The sequence below is a fragment of the Centrocercus urophasianus genome, unplaced genomic scaffold, assembly GCF_019232065.1.
Source record: "Centrocercus urophasianus isolate 14NV4802_14NV808 unplaced genomic scaffold, USGS_Curo_1.0 seq_58, whole genome shotgun sequence".
In the NCBI taxonomy this organism is placed as follows: domain Eukaryota; kingdom Metazoa; phylum Chordata; class Aves; order Galliformes; family Phasianidae; genus Centrocercus; species Centrocercus urophasianus.
The window spans coordinates 267,901-293,243 of NW_024885177.1; the positions used below are offsets into that span (position 1 = coordinate 267,901).

Here is a 25,343-nt window from a genome sequence, read left to right on the forward strand (position 1 = left end):
AAATGAAGCAATAATTGATGCAAAATGAAATTCCAGCATTCCCAGTCAAAGCCTTAGGGCAAAACGAGTGGATGTGCAGCACATGGCAATGCTTCCTTCAGCCTTTATGGGATGGGGCTGTGATTTGATGGCAGCTCCCCCCCCACAGCACCCTGGGAAGGAAAGCAAGAAATGGGGAATAGGAAAGTTATTGGAGAGGCAGATCAGTCTGTTGTGAGGAAAGCAGGATCTCTCTTAGCAGCGCTGAATAAAACTCCACTACAGATAGTGGAACTTATATTTATTTAACAGTAACATACAGTATATAAATAGGGTAAATACTTTAAAATATACAATATATCACATTCGGACATCCTGTCAAAGAAAGGCAACTCTACATGTGTAGCTAAAACATGAACTGAAAGAACGATGCACAGAGAAAGAAGCAGATGGAGGAATGCCCAGGTCAGGTCTGGAGAATAGGAGCACACAACCACTACAGGAGCCAGAACGCAGCTGGGGATGGGTGCAAAGGGCAGAACCACAGGAGCCTTCACACGATGCTTTCTGTGAGGCAGAGAGGTCTGGATGAGGTGCAGGGATGGCACCACAGTGCTCTGCCTTCCTCCTACGGGACCAATTGGTCAGAGGAGGAAGAGGAGGAGGGATGGGGACACGCATTGCCGTCGAACGCACCCGGACACCTCTGACACTGGCAGTCCCCAACCTGGCACCAAGAGCTGGCTGATGCTGTGGGATTTGCAGCCTTTGTGAGCCACATAAAGACCCCTCCAGGTCAGCATCAGCAAGCCCCCGAGCCCATCACCACCAAGACTTAAATAGCACAGAGGTGGGAACAGGATGTAACACCACAACTAGGTGTCAGTGTTTCACTGCCGCTCACACTGAGAATGCAGCTGAGCTGGAAGCTCATTCAGCCTACAGCCAGGCTCAGAGAAGCAGATTCACCCGAACTCACCCAGTGCTCAACCACACAGCCCATCAATGCTGCAGAGCGCACCACCATCCGATGCTCTTCACTAGATAACCACCGTGGATGCCTGGAGTTCACTCTTGCTGCTCTGCTGCCCAAGAGGAGGAACAGCTCCACCTATGGAGCTCACCGAGAGCAAAACTACTGTGCAATAGCTTGAAACATGGTCAGCAAACTAAAGCCATTCCCAGGCAGGAGTGGTGGGGCAACCCCACAGAATCCTGCCCCAAAACAGCAGTGCTGTCCCTAGGAGCTGGACAGCATTATCCCCTACACCAGAGCCACCTCCTGCACTCCCACCAGCGGTGCAGAAACCAAGTGGTTTTACCAGCCACAGCTGCTATGCTCACCACTGTTACTCAACCAGACCAGCCTGCAGATCCCCTAACCACCCTCCACCTCTCTCATTTCCTCCTCCATTTCCCAAATGAAGCAGCAGCCCCATTCAGTTATAACTGAACTTGAGCGCGCCATTTCCGCGTAGCTTTACGCTCATCCTCTGCACTGCTGGGGAGGAAGGAAGGAGAAAGCTGAGCTCAGCAGAAAGCCACTCACACAGCAGCGCTGCTCCTCTCCGAGCAACACGCAGCCATGAGCGCAGCTGCTTTGCCCTCCAGTGTCCACGCGCAGCACTGCACCGCCAAAAACGCCCAAATGCTACTTCAAACCAAAAGCATGCACGAAGATTTGGGCTTTTTGCCCCACTAATTACGACTAAAGATGGACGAAAGGCTTAAAGCAAGATGAGCAGGAGACTAGAGACCAGTGTGAAAAATGCATGGCTATAAAGAGCAGTACACTTTTGTGATATCTATCAACACTGTATCTTCTGAGGACAGACTTCAGCCCCAACAACACAGTATAAGGGATTCTGGCAGGTGTTGCCATCAGGCAGTGAGAATCCAGGAGAGCACCAGCTTGTGTGACCACAGGGAAAGCTGCTTTTGGAGACTGTGCAACACCCTGTGGCTTCCACACCTATTCCCAATTCAAATGCCCTCACCTGGTCTCCCTAATTTCACATAAATCATAGCAAAATGCAGCCCAAATTTACTCTCTGTGCAAAGCAAGATGGAAGCACTTTGATTCTCTCCTCTGATTTTCTAATGCAGGGCTTTAGATGCTGGAACAACATCTTCCAAGTCAACACAAAATAAATCCCTGCCTGATTGAGGCTGGATCAGATCAGGCTCCACAGCTGATCTAGGGAAGCATCTTTGCTGTTGGCGTTAATGAAACACAATCCTGAACTGACCCCAAACATCAGCCCTGACCCTGCCAGAAGATGGCAGCTTTGCCAGCACTGCTGTGGAAACAGTCCTTCCTTCTCCACAGCGCACGCTCTTGATCAACACCTGTATTTGCAGTGCAATGGGCACAAGCCTCTGCCCCACAGCTCCTGTTTAGGGAGATGAAGCAGAATTTACAACGCAGAGTTGTACAGAAGTAAGAGAGAGACTGGGTCCTACTCATGTATTTACAGGAGCACATCTGTGCTCTCCTGCCCACTCTTTCAGGGCGATCGAAAGCAAGAGCAGAATCAGAATATGACACGAGCATGAAAGCTGCAGCTGTTTTACTTCCTGCTGATGCCTTGCTGGTTTGCAGCACGTACAAGTCATCCACATGGGGGGAGTGTCTCTGTGTAAGGTTTATGACAGCAATTATTTGAAAAAAACAACGTACTTCTGTATTATCTTTACCTGACACTTGCTCTCTGGGTTAAAATAAGGAAAAGTTTCTCTCTCTTGTGCACAAATTATGAAAGTAAAATCAGTCACCTTCTCCATGAGAACACTGCATAAGACCTAGAATAAGTCGGGGATATTTTCACTATCTGGTCACAAAAAGAGAAAATGAGTTTTACAATTTTTAGGCTCTTTAAAATAATTAAAGCGTGTGACAAAATAAAGGAAAATAGTTTGATAAAACCTCCAACTGTTGAGTGCAACCTGTTGAAGACAAGATGCATTAAGCGAAGCAGGACAGAAGCCTGCAGGTAAATGAGCCCAGGCTGAAATGCAACACAGACCATGGTAAAGCTCAGCAGCACAACATCTAGAACTCAAGTAACAAACAGCCATGATCCCTGAAAGAAAAATGAAATATCCAGCTGGCAGCACCTGTGTGATGCTGGAGCCCAACCTGCACGTTTCAGAAACAAAACCAAGTTGGGTAAAATGTCCCAGTGTAGCGTTTCCAACCATCAAGAAATGGAAAGAAAAAAAAAAAAGAAAAAAAAAAGTGTGGTTTGATGTTTCTTAAAGTTGTGAGGAAAAACAAACCAAGTTATTTACAAGGTTGTTTTTACTTGGCAAGATTTACTCAATGAAAGCTTAGATGTTCTTTAAAACCTTTTTACTCAATGCAGTTTTGAAGCAATCTGAACCTCCCACATTCCCATGAGCAACTACCAGCTTCTTAATTCCTTACCCCCAGTTAATTTCCAATTTAATAGGTTAAAAAAGATCTTATTAGCCAAAATATCAGCTAGAAGAGGAGAATGTGAGAAGCACTGGCAGAAACAGCAAGTGACAAGGGAGACACATGCCAGACTGGGCAGAGGAACTATTGCTGGATTAGTACAAGGTCCTCTTCCAACCAATTGAGCCTTGTGCTTGCTGTGCAGAATCTCCAAGGGGCTGCACATAGGCATGTGTGTATGTGACCTTCTAGGAAAATGAACATTCACAGTCACCACTGGAGAAAGTTAAGGTCTCCAGAGCTGCCATCACAAACACAGCCTGGCACAGCACCCAGGGGAGCTGTATGGCTTCATCTTTCCCCGCTGGCAGAGCTGGCTGTATGGACACTACACTGTATTCCTGCATAAAACCACTCTCACGAAAAGCTCTGCCCACGTCTGCATCGATGATTAAGAACTGACCACAAGGACAGCTGTACCCTCTTACTTCACCAACTCTTCCAAGTCTTCATTCCTTTCCAGCTACAAATTCAGATTTGCTCATTTGAACCAAAGCTATATAAATATATTATTATGTATTTAAAAAAAACAACAACACAAATGCAAATATTTACCAAGAAAGGAAGAAAAGTTACAGTGAAATGAGGCCTTGTTATTGTCTTAAATCAGGCAAGCCAGGAATTTCCATGGGGAGGCTTGTCTGTTCTCAGTCCTGTTCCAAATCACATGGCTGTCTATGCATCCTCTGAGCCAACTAACACTCCCTTGTCAACCAGGTGTGCTTTTAGCGTGTTGAAGATGTGCAGCTGCTGGTCTGGCCTCAAGGTTAAGAACTGCTGGATCAGTTTGCTCGGGTTAGGACCTCTGAAACACAAAAGCATCGTTATCAGTGAGTCTCAGTGCTCTGGGAACCCAAATGCCTATTCATTCACAATATTTTTGCCCAGGAAATCCAATTTGGAGATGGGGAAACGGATTCAAAAGAGACAGCATGCTGAGCTGTAAACAAAACCAACAACAACCAAACCTAATCTGTTTCAATAGGGCGCTGGATTTTGTGCTACTAATAGATGCTCCTCCTCTAGAATAAAAACACTCACGTGAACTCAGTTCCTCATCTCCTTCAGTACAGTTTCTGTGCATCCCTGGGCTTTCTTCTATTCTGGAACATCTGTATACTGCAGCAGAACTAGAATTTTGCTGCTTGATCAGCTCAGGGGAAACCCTGCTCAAGATTCACAGGAATGCAGAAGGGACATGCAAGAGGACTGGAGTAACAGAGCTTAGGAAACTGATTGTGTTTTCAGCTCGATGTGATTGTTTTGGAAGATGCTTCCCTTTTCAAGCTCCTCTTCCTTCTCTTTCTTTGTCTTGTATTTTTAGATATTTATCTCACAGGAATATCAATGGTCTCATATTGCAAACCTGTACTGCATGTCACTTGAGTTTGAGTAGGTCCCCAGACTTCACTGGACAGCAATAAATACCTGATAAAGCTTGCAATGTACACGTTCACAAAGGTAGCCATCAGATACTGACAGTCAAAGCGATCCATGATACCTCCATGCCCTGGAATTGTGTTGGCAAAGTCCTGCGCAAAGCAGAAAGAATTACATTAAAGTTTCAGATGTCCATTACCTGTATTTATTTAAGTATATTTATGTGCCACTCTCATACCCCTCTTCTAATTCTTCCCAGAAGGCAAAAGTCAGACTAAGAAGAAATTTTGCTTGATCTCTCCCCTGGTTCTAAAAGTTTCTCCTTTATGAAAGCCATCAGTGCCTGACAACATCAAGGCTTAACTCAGATCCGTCACTCAGAGGTCAAGGAAGGCCAATCTTTATCATTTGCAAATGTGTCCTGCCTTTATCTTAGCTGCACAGAGACTGATTGTATCTAAAACCAGCCTGCAAGACATCAAGGCAAGCCTCAGACTGCGAAATATCCTGACTGAGTCAGGATGCTTTATTCATCTACCTCCAGTTCAGCACCAAAGCAGTGTCTAGAATATTGCAGTTGAAATTTTAAGGTCTCTCCCCACATCCATTTAATAAAATTAAAACAAACAAACAAAAAAACCATAAAACTGAATCATGCCCCACTGCTCTGTTTGTTACTGAATAAACATTCTCTCCCTTCCCAAAGCTCCCTACTTGCCTTCATGGAGAGACTGTTTAGAGTGGCAGTAACTGTTCAGTCTTTACATTATCTACTGCAAATGACAGTGCATATCCTCACCTTGATTTTGAAGGCTCTCTTAAATCCGCTAGCAAAGAAGCCTCCAAATGGCCCAATAAGGGAGGCAAAAGTAGACAGTGCAATGCTGTGGATTTGGAAGGGGTACATCCGGACTGTCTTCTGCAAGGGAATAAAAGCCAACATGTCAGAGAAGGATTTCCACCTAAGAATAGCACTGCTCACTTGCTCCCATCTTTCTCTCTTCACCATGCTCTAGGCCAGCTGCTTTTCAAATGCATTCACGTCCCACCAGACTTGGAATAGTTGCATTGGGTTTTCAATCCAAATGGAGCACCACTGAATTCCCCCCATTTTCTGGATGTACCACCATCCCTTGAATTGCACCAAAATAAAGCCCTAATTTCTTTTTCTCATGTTCCTCACGTTCCTAAGGCCTCAATAAATAGAGTCCTACCCATCCCACCACAGACTGCAGCACCAAGGGGATGTTGTACTCCTGTAGCTGGAACAGCTCTGATGGCTCACAGTCCACTGTGAAGCTGTTGGTGTCATTGTTGAACTCCACTGGACAAGTGAAGCACCGATACCCAGACATCACATAGGACAGCTTGAAAAGGAGAGAAATAAAGATGCAGTATGAGAAATTATGATTAACATCTTCCTCAGCAATGAGGCAGAGGGGCTCTTAAGGGAAAAGGCCACTCAAGGAGACATGGTGAGGAGAGAGCTGCGCTGCCAGCTTCGCTAAGAAGATTACTTTCCCGAGAACAGTAATGGGCTGAAGGCAGAGTTGGTAAGCATTTCTGTGTAGTAACCGCCTCCGTTCAACAACCAGTAATCAGAGCCCTTCTCAAACAAACTGAGACAGGTAGCACTATTTGGCTGAGCAGAGGGATGCAACCACACACACAGATCGACACAAAACCAGGTACAAATATTCCAAGAGCAGCGAGTTCCCCACACAGCCTTTGAAACAGGCATTTATCCAACAGCAGCCCCCGATGCTTTGGCTGTACCCAAATGTGTACAGCATCTGTGGAAATGCTGTAGTCTCTCCCCTTCAAGATACAAGAGAGAATGTTTCTAGGATAACTAAAGAAATGGATGTGTCACAGGGTCTGATGGGGACTGAAAACTTCCTGCAGCGTCCTGCTCCACCAGCAGGATCTGCACACAGTGCAATACAGAACCATAGACCAGCTCAAATCCAGGTCAGTAGGAAAAAGGTAAATTTTCTGAGAAGAGCCAGTAGAGTTTAAAGTTTGTGTGCACTTTTTAGCCAAAACTCTGTCACCTTACATATGGAAGCCAAAGAAACAAGCAGCATGATTGCTACTTACCAGTAATCCAAACAAAACGGTGGCAAAAAACCCTCCAATAAAACCCTCCCAGGTCTTCTTCGGGGACAGCTGCCAGAGGGAGAGAAAGAAGGGGATCATTACAACCTGTGCACCTATGCTCACGGCAACACAGACTGGGGCACACACCAAGTTTCATTTGGAGGCTTGCTTCAGACTTCTAAAAAGCCATAAAACTGGAGATCAGGGAACACAGGATTAATATCTGAAGAAGCTAAAACGCATCTTTTGTTCACCAAAGAATTACAAACCTTGATTAGCGGGGTGCGGCCAAAGAAGAACCCAAACATGTATGCCATGATGTCATTGCAGATCACACAGGAAATCGGGACGATGAACCTACATGGGGGAAGAGCAAATCCATTTGAAGTGTCAAACCAGACACGTCCAAGGCTTAACTAAGCAGGCAGCTGCCTCTTAAATTGTTTTGCAGGACTATTACATGAATTCCTCCCTATCCAATCTCACACGTTAGGAGCAATGACTTGAAGCTCTCAGGACAATCTCAGAGGTTACTCCAGTGCTCTGGACTCAAGAGCGCATTGTGTACCCAGAACAGATTGCTTTAAGCACATTTTCTTTTGTCACACGTGGCATGCTGTTAGGTAGCTGCCTTCTTTTCCCCCAGAAAGGCTGCACTTCAGCTGTAAGCAGGCTGCTCACAAAGCACTCTGGGCTGGCTGAGGAGCGCATAGGAACATGCAATCTTCAGAGCAGCCAAAATTAGTTCCTGGCACTGCTGGTCTGGGGAAGATAGAGAGAGAGAGCCCCATCCTGAACAGGGCTTCCCATCTGCACAGCAGCTGGAGTAAGCTGGGAAAGGCAGCAGGTTGCAATCTCCTTTCTTTCACATTGATGCTTTTAGCACTATTCTGGCAGCGCTGCCCACAACCAAGTGCTTAGCAGCACTCTCCTGTCCATTTGCTAAATATGAGTGGGCAGAGAAGGCACCGAAATGGGCCAAGCACTGCCTGAGATGTCCATGCACCACAATTTGCAGATGCTTTCATACAGCTCTCTGCACAAAGCAAGTCCTAAGTACCCGAGGAATTGCTCAATATTTTGTTTTTCTATTCTGAACAGGAAGCACTTCGTCCTTGGTCATTTGTTAAGAAACATAATAATAATACAAGTTTTTAACTCAAAATGTGGTAAGAAGTTCCAGAAAGACCTTATTATGGCCTCACAGTATATAAAGGGGCTTACAAGAAAGATGGAGAAAAACTTTTTACCAGGGCTTATAGTGACAGGACAAAATTTTTAACTGAGTAAGAGTAGATGTATGGAGGAAATATTTTACATGAGGATGGTGAGACATCAGAACAGGTTGCTCAGAGAACTTATGGGTGCCTTGTCATTGGAAGTGTTCAAATGTTTGGACAGCATTTTAAGCAACCTGATCTAGGGAAAGATGTTCCCATTCACAGCAGAGGGGTTGGAACAAGATGATCTTTAAGGGTCCCTTCCAACCCAAATCATTCCATGATTCTGTGATAATCTATATGAGGCTGCAGAAGTCAAAGCAACTTAGAACACACAGCAACTCACCATATCATTCCTTCAAACAGGTTGTGAATGATGAGGTGCGACTGGGTAACAACAATTAGCAAGGTCACATGGGTCCATCCAAACTGGAAGAGAAGACAGCATGCAGTCCAGCCTGCCTTGAGACACTGCTCACACACCGCTGGCAGAAATCAGATGCTGTTAGCTACCTCTCAGACTGAGAACAGCTCATGCACATGTGCTAGCATGCACCTTCACCATAAGAAACACCAAGAGGCATGAGGAACAGGGAACAGCCACCCCTAGAGATTTATGGCATCTTCATCTCAAGCCCAGAGCTGAACTTCATTGGGTAGAGTTCTGCCAGACCAAGTGCTCTTTAGCCCTTTCCTCTCCCATATATCTCACTCAGCCTTCTGACTAGCTGAGAAGCAAAAGGTTGATAGATATCCAAGCTCTTTCTCTGTGTGCTGATTAAACTGGAAAGCAAAATTAACCACAATGATGGCCAAAAGGAGCGATTTCTTTGATATCTGGGAAAAGGGAAACATAGCCAGTCAACCCCAGTGGCAATCTACCCTCAACACAAGAGTCAAATGCTGTCATCTCAGCTTGCAGAAAGTTTCTTAAGAGCATCCTTCAGTGTAGAGAGAATTCACGACTGGAGGGAAATCTTGTCAGATTATCTCCCCAAATCTACATTCTGCTCACAGCAACTTTCCTTTGGGGCAGCATTACAGCACACAGCCAGCACAGAAGCAAGTATTTATCTACATAACATTTTCAAGCAGTCAGTTTCCATTCTGCCTCCAAGTGGGGGCAGCCAACCCCTGTTTAACCATACCATGTAAAACTGGAGGCGATAGTGCTTCTTTACCAGGCTCAAGACAAACATGCAGAAACCTGGTGAAAGACAGAAAAAGAGTGAATGGAGGAAACATTTCTTCAACAATAAGTATTTCCCCCCCCCAAAGAGATGGCACAGTTACCTACAAATTATACTTGTATAGTTAAACATCAAGCCTAACTGTCTCATAGAGTTTAGGGAGTTTTATTCTACAGAGCCTCATTTAAGGGACTTGTCACCCTGTGGTTACAACGTCACTAAGCAGTCAAGTTACAGCGTCACTAAGAACAGAAATAATTTGCTATAGATATTGAGTTGTATACAATGCTCAGGGCAAGAGTAGTTCAAGCAGATTTCACAGTTCCAGCCCAGTCAGGTTTAAAAGCAGAAAATGTGGTCTCTACCTGTTAAGTAGAGGGCGAAAGAAATGAAGCGGTGGTATTTGCTGAGGATTCGCAGGGGCTCCTCCCTCTGAACCAGGGTGAAGAAATAATCTGTCACAGTCTCACCATAGAAAAAGTAGTTAACACAGAGTAAGAAGTACCTGTGGAGAAGGCAGATGCTTGTTAGCAGGACCCTAAAAAGCTCCCAGAGAACACAGAAGGTGGCTCTGCATTTCCAAAGTCTTTACATTGCTCTTATACACTGCAAAGAGCCATCACCATGCAAGCGATGGGCAGAACTTTAAATGAAGGTGACATTTCTAAATGGTGAGAAATAAAGTAGTGGCAGCATCACTCAGCTCCACTCTGCAATGGATTTTATGGTTTGATTGTATTGGCCTTCTGATGCACAAAGAGCACCTGCCTTTAGGTGGCACTCCTCAACAGGCCTCTGTGAACTCCTGCATGCCAAAAGCACCACCCATGCACCCTAAAAGCACTGCTCCTGCTCTCTCCCCAGCTTCCCTCTGGCAGCCAGAGCTTCTCAACGTTCAGCCCTGCTTCACAATCACCTACAAACACCCATCCCAGCAACCATGTCTGTCACTTAGTGGTGACTGTCAAACATTCATGCTTCACAAACAATGGGATAAATTTTATCAGCACAAGTTCTACCAAAATAGATCACAATTTAGAGAAGGCTTTTCCCTTACAAGTGCTGCTAACATATTACACTGGCCAACACGGCAATCCCCTGGTCTCCAGTTTGGAGCTACCTGTCTGCAATGGGGTAAAGCTGCACACAAACACTGGGAGAGGAGTAGTCTCCCTACTCACCAGCTGAGTGTCCTGAACCAAGGCAGGTCATATGAGTGATACACATTATAGCCAATAGTGATAATCTCGTGGAAACATTTGATCTGGACACACATCACCTGCACAACGAGACAGCAGCAAGATGTAAGAGGTTGAAACACCTCCTTCCTCAAAAATAGAAAATATTTTCCACAATAGGAGTCAGCAACTTTCTCCTCTGTTGCTGTGAACACTTACTATTGTCATTAAGACCATGGGTCCCAAGTAGATGATGATGAAGAAGAAGGTGATCATTGCCAGGGTGAGGATGCCTCTTACCCACCAATTCTTCCATCTAGGTCACAGAGAAAGAAAGAAGTTAGAGAAAGCCAAAACAAAGTAAGGAAGCAGGATGGCACTTCTGTTCTCTGCATATCATGAAAGCAGGACACTGAGCCCTGGAAACCTCAGACCTTGTTCTACTGATCAAAGCCTGGCTGCAACAGCTGCAAGGTTACAGCTTAGTTCTTAGCAGGGAAGACTGAAAACCACTAAATGTAGAAAATATTAGTCAAAAGACACTGAAAGAGGCAGGGCATCTGTTCCTGTTCTACTGCAGGTTTCCCACACCCTAGACAAGCTAGGAATCATTACCAAACCCTGCAGATCTTTTTCCAGAAGCACAGGCTTTGGCATGTTGTACCCTTGTTACTGTCGAACAAATCTTGCCTTGAGCATCTCCCATTCTCTGAGAACACCTGAGAGAGATGCTTTTTCCTGTGCCCCAAAGCAGCCTGCAGAATATATTCCCAGCTTCTTCTCAAATCTTGTCCTTACCAGCACATTTTTCCCCATGCACTCCTACACAAGTAGGTCACACTAGTGGTTAAAAGCCATCACAGCTGAGTGCTGAGAGTGATGTCAAAGCTGAACACAATGTCGTCAGCCTCACCAAAGCCTCCTCACCTTCACCTGTCAAGACCAAGCAGGCAGTGATGCTGTCCTCCTGCAGCGCTCCTCTGCCCTGATCCCACACAGAGCAGCCCTGAGCACTGCACTCTGCTAGCCTTGCTAATGTTACCATCACTTTCTGCTGCCTGTGGCCTCAGAGACACCTTCCTGTTTGCATGTGAGAGAGGGAGAAAGCAGCACTACCAGGAGCTGCTCATTCAGCTTCCTGCAGCCATCACCACACTTCCAGGGCTTGGAAAGCCACATGGTAAATGCAGGGGCACTGGCAGCAGAGCAGAACAATGCTGAGTGGGGGCTACCTTGAGGACAGGTTGGAGAGAGCCCTGTTCAGGACCTCTGGAGTGTCATCTGATGTTGGCACAGGGGGCGATCCTCCAAATTCAGACTTGCTTTCGCTGTCTGATGCGGTCTCTCCATCCAGCTTGTTCTCAGATTCTGATTCCTGCAATTTAAAGAGAGAGAAAAGCTTTGCTAGGTACAGTGACAACGATGAATTTGGCCCACAGAAGGAGCTATGGGTGCCCCATCCCTGGAGATGCCCAAGGCCAGGCTGGATGGAACCTGGGGCAGCCTGAACTGGTGGGGGCAACCATCCCACAAGAAAGGTGGGGAGCTGCAAGATCCCTTCCAAACCCATGACTGTGTGAGTGAAGAAACTCAGCAGTCCCCAGGATGCAATGCCTAGTGCCATTCTGCTTCTGCAAACAGGGGAGGAAGAGGACAGGAAAACAGTCACCTAAAGCATGAACATTACACATTTTAGGTGATTCCACAATGCACTTTACTCTTTGGCATCCTCAGCAGTGACTACAGGAAAGGATCCATTTCCTCTGAACAGTTAAAAACGCTTTGCAGTTGATTAAGAAGCATCTCAAATACAGCAAGTGCACAAGCGACATGAGCTTGTTAGCAGGAATTTTTACAAGGTCTCTCAATCCCCAGGCACATCTCCAAGAATGCAGCATTGCCCAAATTAGACAGAAAGAAAGGCCTCCAAGTAGACAGGCTCAAGGCTTCCAGACAGACTTTTCAAGTGCTAACTTAATACATGGACACTAAAAATAACTCCAAGCCCATCCTCAGAAAGTTGAAGAGGAAGAACATGGCTTATCACTCAGGCCCAGCCATCCTCTCTGGCCACAGGAGAAACGTGTAGAGGAAAGAGGCAGCACCTGCTGCCCCTGCACCCTGTATTATTGCTCCAGAGCCCAGCACAAAGTCCTGCATATGAGGGTAAACAAATAAAGGTGAGGCAAGAGGTTACTGAAGACCAGTGGTAGAAAAAAGATTACAAGCAACCTCCCCCTCCCGAGCAGTTTATCCTCTAGCCCAGATCAGGAACAGAGGACAGACCCAAAAAGGCATGTTTTGCCCCTCACTTCAGCATTCTGCTCCTTGAAGCAAGGAAGGAAAATGCCAAGCCCTGGGGAGCAATGAGCAGGTGGAGTCCAGGGCATTTGGCTTCAGACCTACTTTAAACTCCTGGAAAAAGAGGAGGAAAAAAACAGGAGGAAGCCAAGTGCTGGGGGTTCTGCAAACAACACAACCTCATCCTTTTGGAATGCTGCAGCCCTCTGGGCTCTCCCATAATCAGAAAGCAGAGACCCCACCAAAATAAATGCTGGGAGTGGTTTGCTGTATCCAAATCAAGAGAGTATTTGTAGTTCACCGGAGCAATGAGACTTGAGTGGCATTTCTCTTAGTTAAGGCAGGAAAGGATAATTGCTCCCCAGCTGTAAGGTAGCAGTGGCTGCAGGCCAGGTTCTTAGAACAGACAGGACAGCTACAGGCTGTCAGATGGAGGCAGCTAAAAATACAATGGTGCTTCCGCGGGCATGCGAAGAGCCAGCACTGCACCCATCACATCCCGCTGTGCCTCCTCCTTGCTGGGCTCTGTGCTTGCAGCTTCCCATTCCCATGGGCTGAGGACAAGGAGGAGAGCTAAAACAAACACTTCTCCCTGCCCTCGTGAGGGGATGAGGAAATACAGCTTGGCTTTAGTTCAGTTTCTCCTTCTGGACTTCTAAATTACCTTTAGGAATAGGGATCTAGGAAAGAAAAATGAAGTGACCGATTCCATTTAAATGAGTATGGAAGTGCTTAGGTACTTAGAGGAACAGCCATTATCTGTGCAAGCTAAAATCAAAAATCTTAAGTAGAATCCTAATGCAGTCCAAGTATTTACCAAATTGCACAAGTCAATGGCAATGCGATAAAAGAACTAAATGCTGAAATGAGAATGCAGACCCAAGCCAACATTCCTGCATCTTATTCCCAAAGCACTAGCACTGCAGGCAAATTGTTCCTTGTCTGTGGTGCAGAGGATCAAAAGTTTCACAACGTGCTCAGGGACCAAAAGAAAGGGAAAGAGCACGGATGCCTTTTTCTCTTTCACTCCTGGCCAAGAATAGGAAGGATAAAAGCAACTGCATAGCTCAAGGGACAGAAGAATGGGACACTGCAAAGAGCCAAGCTAGCAGCTGTTAGGATGGGCAGAGCGAAAATTTAAGCTCATTACAGAGTTGATGCTTCCATGAAGAGGTTGTGACTGCGAGGAGTGGGTCTGGGCTGCTTCAAGCCATAGACTGCAAACAAAGAGTGCAGTAATGCTGGCACAACCAGCGCTTCAGGGAAGCTGTGTCTAATAGATGGTTTCCTGTCATGTTCCTGATGCCTCTTCTGTGCTGTTCTCTCCTATTTCTGCAACTGAAACACAAGCCTACTTGGAGTGAGTTAACCCAGACATCCTGACATCTCCTTCCATAACCACTGGCCTGTGCTCTCTCCTTGAACCTTTAAGAGACCTCTTAGGTGCAGATCTGCTTGGCCAGCACCACAGACAAGCCCAGCACTCATTCAATTCATCAACTCAGACACTGAAAAGTTCCTTAAGAAACAGGAGAATAAATAATGCAGGGATAAAACGTTTGTGGACAAATATTTTACCACCCTAAAGATAAGAATCGTGGAGAAGTGAGTTGTCATAATTTGCCTTAAACAGCTTAACTCCTGTAAGCAAGAGATATGAAATTTGTGTTCACATTTCCAAAGGGTTTTCATGCAGCAGCACTTTTTTTTCCCCCCCAAGTATCCGTGACATGATCTCAGTTGCCATAGAAACAAGTGAGCTATCTCCCTGCCAAACATTTTCTGCCCAGTACAGAGATACAGTTCAGTATTCAGTGCTGGTAGATTAAATTAGTTGAAGAAATTCTATTCTTTGTGCACCTTCCTTGAAGCAAAGCACTGCTTTATTTAGACTTTCCGCCATGCTAACAAAACACAGTGATGGAAAGTGCCAGTACACCATGAGAGAAAAGAATACTGGCTGGGGCACAAAGCATCTCACGTCCTGGGCAGGTCCAGGAACGTGCTTGAATTGTCATGCTGTGCACTTGTCCTCAGAGCAATTAAATCCAAGTTTCTCACGTTCCTCCATCAAAACACCCACCAAGTTGGTGCCTGCTGGATCTTGTCCCAAAACCAAAACAAAACTCAGTGATGAAGGTCAGTTTTCATCTATGTTGATATGGGACTCCCTTCCCCATCCCCCCAAAAAAACAAGCTCCAGTGGAAAGCACGCACAGAAATTAGGGCATGCTTATACGCTGAGACCAGTAGCAGATAACATCAAAAAAGGGTAAATGTTTGCACAGAGGCTGAAAGAAGTAAGAAAACACCCCCTGCCATCTCATGTTCCCAAAGCCACTCACTTTATTTTGAACACAAGCAAGCTCAGCTTGCCAGCGGGATGTGATCAGAGGTATGCATAGTTTGCATTTAGCAGAACAGCTGTCTGACAGAAGAACCTGAGCTCAGTGTCAGCGAATATGATTGATGTAGAGTTGCACATCCCTGTGACTCATCTGGCTAATCCTCTGCCTGGTCCCCAGCTCAGCACACACTCTGGGCTCTGTATATTCCAGGAAATCAAGAAAGGTAAATGCAGCAGGCTTTGTGTCCTTTGGAGAAGCTACTGTATACAAAAGAGCACAAAAATAGGTTGTTACTTCTGGCATTCCCCCAGAACTTCCTACTGTTAAGAACACAACCTGCCTCCTCCCTTGTAACACTTGAAGGGGTGTTTTGGAGGCTTCAGTGCTGGGTTCTCCTGGCTCTACGTGACATCACTCTCCTATCACGGCATTCATTGAGCCCTCACCATCCCTGCAGAGACAGAAACAAGACATAAATCTCCCAAACACCTCTGGGATCCGTTGTCTGAAAGCAGCTCTGCCCCACCTCGGAGCCACGTCTGCACACAAACATTTTGATCTCTTATTTGGAAGAGCTGTGAGAAATGAGAGAGAGAACAAACAGCTCTGCACCAACACGCACTCTATTTGCATCAGAAGGTTAGTACAGGAAAAGTCTATTTTTGTCCTCCGAAATGAGAGCCTGCAATGGCTGATGGCTTCTGACCCTCAATTCCTTCAGAGTTAGACATGTTTTTCCAAGACCTAACCCGAAAAACATCTTACCAGTTCAGTTAATTTGCTGCCTGTGATGCCATCTTGTTCCCATTCCTCTACTCATCCTCTACCCATCACTCCTGCTGGCTTTATTTGAAGCAATCAAAGGCAGGACTCAGCCCAGTCTACTTAAGTGTAATTCCAACAAACGTAAATTAACAGACTTCTGAAGACATGGCTACCATAATGCAGCAGGGCTCCTGCACCGCTGTTTCTCTGCATCCTGCACCCCGCCCTGAGCCAAACCCGGAGCTCCTGCAGCCCTCCCAGCACACAGCCCCTCACCCTCAGCACTGGCATTCCAACGCTCAGCATCTTTAGAACACTTTTGACCACAAGGGAAAGCTTGCAAAATGCCTGGAAGTGCAACAATCACCAGGCTTGGACAGCAGAGCCCATTGCCTTTCATAACACAAAACAGATGTAGCCAGACAAGAAGTCACCTCATCAGTCCACTGCTGGGTTGAGCCATGAAAAAGAACAAAAGTCCTCTTCATTGAACCTTTTCCTAAGTAGGGAAACCTTTTGCTCTTGCTCCTCAAGGCCTTGTGCCATCAAAGCAACACTCCTTGCACTCACTATTTTACAAGAAATGAGCATCCCTGGCAGCTGTGGGTGGAACACCGTATCCAAACACTGCCCAAGAAATCCACCTGCATGGACCAGTACAGAAAAACGCTTCTGCACTGATTGCCTTTTGCAGCTCCCACCCTCTGAAAAGAGACAGCATTTTCCAGCAAGACACTGCCACTGCCTGTGACAAAGAGGTGGGTAAACACAACCAGAAGTGACGTAAGGGTGTGAGCTGCAGCCCAGATAAGCCTGCCTCTAAATAGCCCTGCCCTCTGCTCTTCCATGGGAATGATGTCGAGATCCTCTCTGGATTTCAGGCAGCCACCACTGCCACGTCCTATCACAAGAAGAGAAAAAAAGGAATGGGAAAACCTTCTGTTCCCAAGTCACTGCTGAAGAGTGATCTTAGAATGCCATCAGAAGGGCAGAAGTGTTTGGGGCTCCATTCGTGCATTTGAATGAATTGAAAAGAAACAATTTTCTTTTACACCTTCGCAATTCAATCTGAAAATTGGAAGATAGAAATGTGATTTCATGGGATGTGCACAACACAGCAGAGAAGGCTCCGAACTTCAGTTTTACACAAAGCATGGGTCTGCCATGCAAAGGAACCCGTCTGCAAAGTGTTTATCTAGTAACAAGAAACAGAACTTGTATCAATCATCTCCCAACAACATTAATGGCAACAGTTAACAGCACCTGTTTGTGCAAAAAGAATGGGCACCAAGCACAAGTTTCCCTGCTTTTTTAACTGGAGAGATCAGATGGAGTTCACTCATCAAACAGAGGTTTGCCTTGTTTGTATTGAAACAAAGACTGCACAACAGCTCTACAAAACTGATTTTAAAACGTTCTTGCATGACAGTCTCAACCGCAGCAGCACTTCCAGCTACACGCATTGTGCCGCATCAAAGGGGAGGACAGCATCAAAGCTGTGACACTGTGCAAGGGTTATGGGACCAGAAAGTGAAACCACCCTCCTCCTTTCCGTGATCAAAACGGCGCAAAGTGAAAACGAGTCGAAAACACAACTTTCCAAGTCTACTCTTCAAACCAGCCTGGACATTTACATCTCCTTTTAACTTGTTCCTATCAAGAAGCTGAGAGTTCTTTTCAGCGGATAGGTTTCTGTACAATACAATATGCATGGCTGAATTAGTTTCTGTGGCAATGCCAACAGAATGACAAAGCAGAAACAGGGATCTCCTCTCCTGACAGCAATACCAGCATTGGGCACACAAAGCACACGAAATTCTGCTGTGTTGGCTTTATATCCACCATTATTCCCAGCCTCTGCCAGACATTACCAAGCTCTAAAACGCAGCAGTTTGATGTCATGGAAGACAAGCCTGCCATGGAAGCATACTGCCATAGGAAGTGCAGTGCTGTACAGTATTTCTAATACAGTACTGCTGTTACCAGGTAACCTCCTACCAGGCTTGCTGTAGCGGTTTGGGGAAATTCTCTGCCTCCTGCAGCTGCCTGCTATTGTTAGGAGACATCATGCTCAGCACCTCCAAGGAGCTGCTCTTCACTAGCTGAAAACATCTTTTTTTTTTTCCCTTGCAACTCCTTTAAGCTGAGCAGCATGACACAGATATTACGCTCCCTCCTAAGGACACTTCAAGTTATCAACTCCAAGGCAATATTAGGAAGCCCTTTAGGAGGCTCAATGTGTTTAAAAAGCGTACTTGCCTGAAGAAAACAGGATTGTACTCAAAATAGCGGCCCTCTGACCTTCCTTAGGAACACATCACAAGCAGCTAAAGAGATCGCAGCTTGGCTGAGGGAGTTTGTTTGCATGCCAGTGAAGCAGCACTGTACTCTCAGGCTTCTGAGGGACACCTTCCAACTCCCACCAAAGTTCTGGAATATAAAAGTCCCTGAAGATTTTCTGCTGCAAAGTCACTTCTGAGGGATACAAATGCACTTACCCAGAGGTTAAGTTTTGCTCTGGGCACAGCAATGAAATAGGGATTTTATGGAGATCTGGATGTTGGATAGCTGTTAGAGCCAAAAAAAGGCAAAGCCTCAGATCTACGTGAAGGAAATCCATTCTTGATGCTGCCTGTACTCTCCATTCCAACACCCACTCTAAGCACATCGGAACCAGCAAGTTTACTCAAACACAACTCCCAACAGGTGTTAGCCTGGCATTTAAAACAGTGTTAAATGTAATATTTAGCAACATTAAATGTAACATTTTGATTGAAGAAGAGACTTTTGCATGAGGATTTCTTGCTTCTCTGAATACTTCATGCATCAGCAGAGGAATCATGTCAACACAGTGCTGCTAAGGGCAAGCATTGGGCTGCCCCAAAACACCTGCATTGAACCGGAAAGCAGCAAAGAACTACTTTTTCCTCCAGTTGTGATTTTGTGGTTATAATCTGCATAGAGAAACTTTTTTTGGACTGCTTATTCCTCTTGTTCCTTTACACTTGAGTAAGACATGAGCAAAGCAGAGGATCACAGCATGGCTGGGGTGGGAAGGGAGCTTAAAGGCTCTAAAACTGAAATGGTTCAGGTCAGAACTCTCCTTAAAGATCACAGGGCTTGGGTTTGGGTTGGAAGGATATTTAAAGATCAAAAAAACATGGAGTGGGCTGGGGAGGTCCTGAAAGATCAAACAGCCATGGGATAATGTAGGTTTGAGTTGGAAAGGTCCTTAAAGATCGCAGAACCACGGAATCACAGCACGGTTGGGCTGGAAGGGACCTGAGAGCTCCCTCCAGTGTGCTGGGTGCCCCCCACCAGCCTCGGGCACCTCCGTGATGGGACATCGCAGCTCCTGTGGGCGATGCCAAGTTCCGAGCATCGCGTTTGTGGCCGAAGCAGAGCGGACGCTACAGGAAAACCATCAGATTTCCCCTCCACGGCCGATCCTCAGCAAACCATCGCCGTTAAATCCCATTAAACCACTGCTATTTCTGCTGAAGGAGTAGCCCCGCGGGCCGTTGCAGCTCGGGATGCTCTACGAAATGCTGCCGAGCGTGGAATCGCCCTGCACCCGAGGAACTGCCCCCGAGGAGCTGCACCCGACCCGGGCCTCCGCTTCCCGCCGGCCGCCCCAGGGGTTCCCACTCAGCCCCCAGAACCGAGGCCCGGCCCGCTGCATCGCCACGCCTCAGCAGAAGGCTTCGCCATGCCACAGCCGTTACCCACCTTCTCCTCGGGCTCCCGCTCCCCGCACAGCCGCTGCCGCAGCTCGCTCATCCCGACCCGCAGCTCTGCTCCGCGCACCGCCGCCGCTGCGCGCCCTCCGCAGCCAGCGACAGGGAAAGGACCGGGAGCAGCCCGCCAATCACAGCCGCAGAATGGCCACGGGGGGCGGGACTAAGCCACGCCCATGTGTACCCGGATGCGAGGCGGCCGCCGCTGTGATGGGTGGGCGCGGGTGCGCAGCTGGTGGTGGAGCAGGGAAAACGGCCCTGAGCGCAGGGTGGGAGGAGCAGGCCGGAGAGCGCCTTGCATGGGCGCTGCCTGAGTCGTGTCGATTTTGTTTCAGAGAGGGAATTCCTCTCGGTGTTCGCTCAGGCTCGGAGTTCCTGTCAGGCCTCGCAGGCCCCACCGCCATAGCTTCACGGCGAGGCGGGGCGGTGCTGGGGGCGGTGCTGTATAACACGTGTGTTGATTGGTTCCATTGGCGTTAGGAAGCGGGATTAAGGTGTAGAAACGGCGTCGCGATTGGCCGGAGAGGTGAGCATCTGTCACATGAGCGTGGGTAGGGCATCGCAGAGCGAGAGGGGAGAGCTGCGATTGACTTCGGTGCGGCGGTGGGCGGGGCGTAGGTTATATAAGGGTGACTTTGGCGGGCTACTGCAGTTGGCGGCCGTGTCCTGCTCTGTGTCGTGGTTGTTTTCGCTGCTGCCGCCAGGATGTTTGAGGCGCGGCTTGTGCAGGGCTCGGTGCTCAAGCGGGTGCTGGAGGCCCTGAAAGACCTCATCACCGAGGCGTGCTGGGACCTAGGATCAGGCGGCATCAGCCTGCAGAGCATGGACTCCTCGCACGTTTCTTTGGTGCAGCTCACGCTGCGTTCTGAGGGCTTCGACACCTACCGCTGCGACCGTAACATCGCCATGGGCGTCAACCTCAACAGGTAATGGCGGTGGGACCGCGCAGGGGCCGGACCCGGCCTCAAGCATTGAAGGGAGCGAGCCCTACTGGGGCGGGGGGATATAAGGGGAAGATGTGCGGTTTGGGCCTCACGCGGTGTGGAAGCGGTTTTTTTGTGCTCGGCTCCGCTTCCAGGCCCCCCCGCCCCTCCCCCTTTCTCCTCACAGCTCTCGCGCCGTTTTTCGCGGCGCCCGCCGGCAGCCGTGACGTCACTGCCGGCTCTGGGCGCGCGCCGCGCTGTGGCGGGAAAGTTTGGCGGGGAAAAATGGCGCTGCCGCCCCGCCCCCCCCCGGCGCTCACTGCACGCCCCGGCCCGGCTCCTTTTACCTGTCTGCAGCTTCTACTCAATGCTAAAGTCTGTGCAGCAGGCGCAGAGCTTGGAGGCAGCGGGCACCTAGAAGGGTTTAGTGGTAACGTGTAGGAATAACGGAAAACATGCAAGTTCTGTGATTTCAGATACGTTAGGTGTGTTTTAACGCTGGTAGGTTATGGGAGGGTGTTCGTGCTCTGTAATCTGTAGTGGTTTGCCTTTTGTCCCCTAGCATGTCTAAAATACTGAAGTGTGCTGGAAATGAAGACATCATAACTCTTAGGGCAGAAGACAATGCGGATACGTTGGCTCTCGTGTTTGAAGCACCAAGTGAGTGGTATTTGTGACACTGTGTGCTACCAGAAAACAAAGGCAATCTTCATAGACCAAGCAGTGCATGGTTGTTGTGAAGAGTGGGAGGAATTGCATGGTATATAAATACTTAAAATGCTTTGGAGGTATAGAAATCTACCTAATACTCATCCCTGAGCTATGTAAAAGTGCTTACAGGTTCATCTTGGCAGCCTGCGTTCCTTTAGTAGCATCCAGAAGGCTCTTTAGGTCACCAAGTAAGGTGAATCCTGTTGTCATAATTAAGGCCTTGTTCTTTTGGAAGAAAAACTGGGCAAAATTTAAACTCGAGGTGATAACTTCTCTGAAACACTTGGTCAAAACTGCTTTGTTTCCTTAGATCAGGAAAAGGTTTCTGATTATGAGATGAAGCTTATGGATCTCGATGTGGAACAGCTTGGAATTCCAGTAAGTAGTTGTTTGAATGACTGCACACACTCTTAGGACAGCATGCTTTCCTCATGTACAAACCTAGAATTCAAAAGTTTTAAAGCTCCTTGGTATAAGTTTATCACTACTTTTCCAGGAACAAGAATACAGTTGTGTTGTGAAAATGCCTTCTGCTGAATTTGCACGCATCTGTAGAGACCTCAGCCACATTGGTGATGCTGTTGTCATCTCCTGTGCAAAAGACGGTGTGAAATTTTCAGCTAATGGAGAGTTAGGAAATGGAAACATCAAGCTGTCACAGACCAGTAACGTGGACAAAGAGGAAGAAGCTGTAAGTTGAATGTTAATGGTTACTGTGGTGTCTTCTGTGCTGAGGTTTCTACTGATGTGACTGGGGCTAAAGTAGATCACTGGATCCAGTATTTCTCTGATGTATAGAACAGAGTCAGTGAATCATTGCTGGCACTTTCTTAGCTGTGGGGTTTGAAGCAGCCCTGCATGGAGCAGAGCGGAGACTAGAACTGTGCATGAGGTGTCCAGGTCTGTGATGCTGATTTGAGAAGTTTGGGGAAACTCACTGCAACTTGCGTTTACCAAACTTTGATCTGGCTGATGTTGTTCCAGGTTACAATAGAAATGAATGAGCCAGTCCAGTTGACTTTTGCTCTGAGGTATTTGAACTTTTTTACCAAAGCCACCCCCCTGTCACCTACAGTAACACTCAGCATGTCTGCAGATGTTCCTCTGGGTAAGTAGAAGCAGCTCTTCTTGAAAACCTTGTAAAAGAATCTCCCTTAGAATCATAGAATGGACTGGATTGCAAAGGCCCACAGTGCTCATCTGGTCCCAACCCCTGCTGTGTGCAGGTCGCCAACCAGCAGCCCAGGCTGCCCAGAGCCACATCCAGCCTGGCCTCGAATGCCTGCAGGGATGGGGCATCCACAGCCTCCTTGGGCAACCTGTTCCAGTGCCTCACCACCTGTGTGAAAAACTTCCTCCTGATATCCAACCTCAACCTCCCGTGTCTCAGTTTAAAACCATTCCCCCTGGTCCTGCCACTATCCAGACTCTATTAGGAATGTATTTAACTGCTTTTATGTAGAACTTCTGAATGCCCTTTTGTCTTTGCCAGTTGTGGAGTACAAGATCGCTGATATGGGACATTTAAAATACTACCTGGCTCCAAAGATTGAAGACCAGCAAGAAGGCTCTTAACTGCACTGGGACTGAGGGGGAGATCTGCTCAGCTCTTGGGGTGCACAACCAGCTTGGAGAAGGAAGTCTGCTGTCTTCCACGTTACTAGAAATGTCAGTGCATTGCAGCATCGAGTCAGCACTGTTAAGGATGTTCTGTAGATATCTCTGTAAATATTTTTCAACTTGTTTTGCTATACTGATGTCATTTGAAATAGGAATTTTTTTTCTAGCCTATGCCTATACTTGCAATAATTTTTTAGATGCTGTCTTTAGGTGAAATACTCCTCTTAACGTGTGTTAAAGGAGTGCAATATTTAATTTCAGTAAAGATGGTTCCTAGATTTTCACCTGTGGAACTGTAGTTGGTTAGGGTTGCTGTTTAAGTATGCCACAAGTTTATTTTCCCCTTCATTTATTTTTGAAGCTGGTATTCTAACTAAAATGTGGAAATAAAAAATGACTTCATGGTTTTATCCTACTTCAGTGTGAGCAGATCAATCACTGCTTTGTCAAAAGGTGCTGGTGTACAGTCCCTCTGTTAAAGCATTGAATTGAAGGAGATAGGAAACCTCAGTTAACTAATTCATCGGTGATGCTGCTTTAAGCTAGTGAGGTTTAGAGTCACAGAATGCCCTGGGTTGCAAAGGAGCACAGCGCTCATCCATTTCCAACCCCCTGCTGTGTGCAGGTCGCCAACCAGCAGCCCAGGCTGCCCAGAGCCACATCCAGCCTGGCCTCGAATGCCTGCAGGGATGGGGCATCACAGCCTCCTTGGGCAACCTGTTCCAGTGGAACAGATTTGTGAAATGTTTTCCTTAAAGTAAACAAGATTTGCATATTGGAGACTCAGCTGTTCCAGCATGGACTGATCCTGGGGCTGCCACCCGTGCTTTCAATGAAGTCAGTATGAAGACAAATGCTGTGGTGCCATAGTGCCTTAAACCTGGGCTGGAAAGTCTTGCTTTCGGCTCTGCTGTTAGTGCTCTCTTGATGTTAAGCCATTCCTCAGCAGCTCTGCATGAGTTCTGTTCTTGTGTCTGCCCCACGTGTGGCAAATGTGCTGCAGTCACCTACGTGGAGAATGTTTTACTTAAGTTACCGTTCATGGAGATGCCAAGTTTGCAGTGTGCTTTGTGGTTTGATGGTGGAAGTTGGGTTTGAGAAGTTCTGAGTAAAGTGTTTTTATTCAGTAACTACGTTGCTACTATCCACCTAAATCCTTGCCCTTCATCCTCAGTGACTCCACCACAAATGAAGATAAACACAGGAGCAATTTGTTGGCTTGATCAGTATTGAGTACTTGCAGTCTTAATACTGTGTTCATTGTTCTTATAGAAGGTGCTTGTTTCCAGTGATCATCCACAATGTCCTGTGTGCAAAGTGCCCCAAGCAGGGCAGCTGGGTAACGCTGGTGGAGCAGAAGACCTTTGCAGGGTGGCAGTGCTGATCAGGAAACCAGTTCTGCTGTGTCAGAATGACAGGGCTGCTCACAGAGCAGCTCCTGCTCACAGGCTGCTGGTGGGAATTCCTCGTGCCTTTCATTCTAAGCTTTCGGCAGCACATCTTTTTCTGTGGACAGTGTCTTAGATCTCATATTGAGCTTCCTCGTATCTGAGTGCGCCACTTTTATTCTCTTAGTGTTGATGTTGCTGACCTTCAGGAAACGCCTGACAGCAACAGCTGGCCCAAAACTGCAGCAGCAGCTCAGTTGTGCATGGGAATTGTCCATAGGAGGGATGGGTTTTTTAACCCCAAATGTAATGCTGCTCACACTGGGTTACTGTTGTACTACCAAGTGCAATTAAGTGCTTCAGAGGGGAATTAAACACCCACGATGGCAGTCAGGAGGATTCAATGTCAGTGATGTGCTGCATTAGAAGCAAATAGCTTCTTGTGCCGCCTCCTGCTGCAGTGGGGGTCACTGACCTCCTATGTCTGCTGTTCTACCCATAAATAAAAATAAGCCACATGGTTTCATTACTTATTGCTGTAGCAATGAGATTGAGTTGTTTCTCATAGTAGGAAACACCTTTCAGCATCATCTGTGCACTTCTGAGTTGTGGCTGTGCCTTCTGCTAAACCCTTGCATCAGCTTAATGTATGAATATTCACGTTGCCGTTGCCACAACAGTGCTGAAAAACCAACAGCTGCTCCCTCTTAAAAATAAATGGGGAGGTGCAGTAAAATGCTGTTTGTTTCTCTCTGTTGGAAGAGGGAAACTTTTGAGGCCTTTGTTTGCAAAAATGTCTGATTGAGGAAAAGTAGGAGATGGAGGATCCTTGGCAATTTCAGGAGAAATCAATTTTCGGGTGGCAGATCAGTGCATGTTGTGTTGACTTGCAGGAATTGCAACCACCCTCGGCTGCTTTTCTGGGAGCAGTTGGATGGAGTGAATCCCAGCTGTGATTCCTCCCAATTAATACAGGTGCTTTTAATACCGTTTGGCTCTGGTTTGCCTGTTAGATGTGTCTGAGT

The 25,343-nt window shown here is 47.0% G+C and overlaps 2 protein-coding genes across 2 annotated transcripts; one reads left to right on the forward strand and one right to left on the reverse strand.

Annotated features, from left to right (window-relative positions):
* Nucleotides 1-265: 265 nt before the first annotated feature.
* CDS2 (CDP-diacylglycerol synthase 2) lies at nt 266-19,771 on the reverse strand. Its single transcript, XM_042836139.1, has 13 exons — nt 19,669-19,771; nt 11,758-11,900; nt 10,745-10,841; nt 10,529-10,626; nt 9,713-9,852; nt 9,306-9,364; nt 8,504-8,586; nt 7,207-7,294; nt 6,938-7,006; nt 6,052-6,204; nt 5,637-5,756; nt 4,886-4,989; nt 266-4,262 (listed from the first exon to the last, which is right to left on the reverse strand). Exons 1-13 carry the CDS (start codon nt 19,717-19,719, stop codon nt 4,133-4,135), a joined length of 1,335 nt encoding a protein of 444 aa, XP_042692073.1. The 5' UTR covers nt 19,720-19,771; the 3' UTR covers nt 266-4,132.
* Nucleotides 19,772-20,038: 267 nt separating this feature from the next.
* Nucleotides 20,039-23,351, forward strand: PCNA (proliferating cell nuclear antigen). The gene is made up of 6 exons (XM_042836140.1): nt 20,039-20,602; nt 21,162-21,259; nt 21,621-21,688; nt 21,807-22,001; nt 22,295-22,418; nt 22,803-23,351. The coding sequence occupies exons 1-6, from the start codon at nt 20,382-20,384 to the stop codon at nt 22,883-22,885; spliced, it is 789 nt and encodes a 262-aa protein (XP_042692074.1). The 5' UTR covers nt 20,039-20,381; the 3' UTR covers nt 22,886-23,351.
* The last annotated feature ends 1,992 nt before the right edge of the window (nt 23,352-25,343 follow it).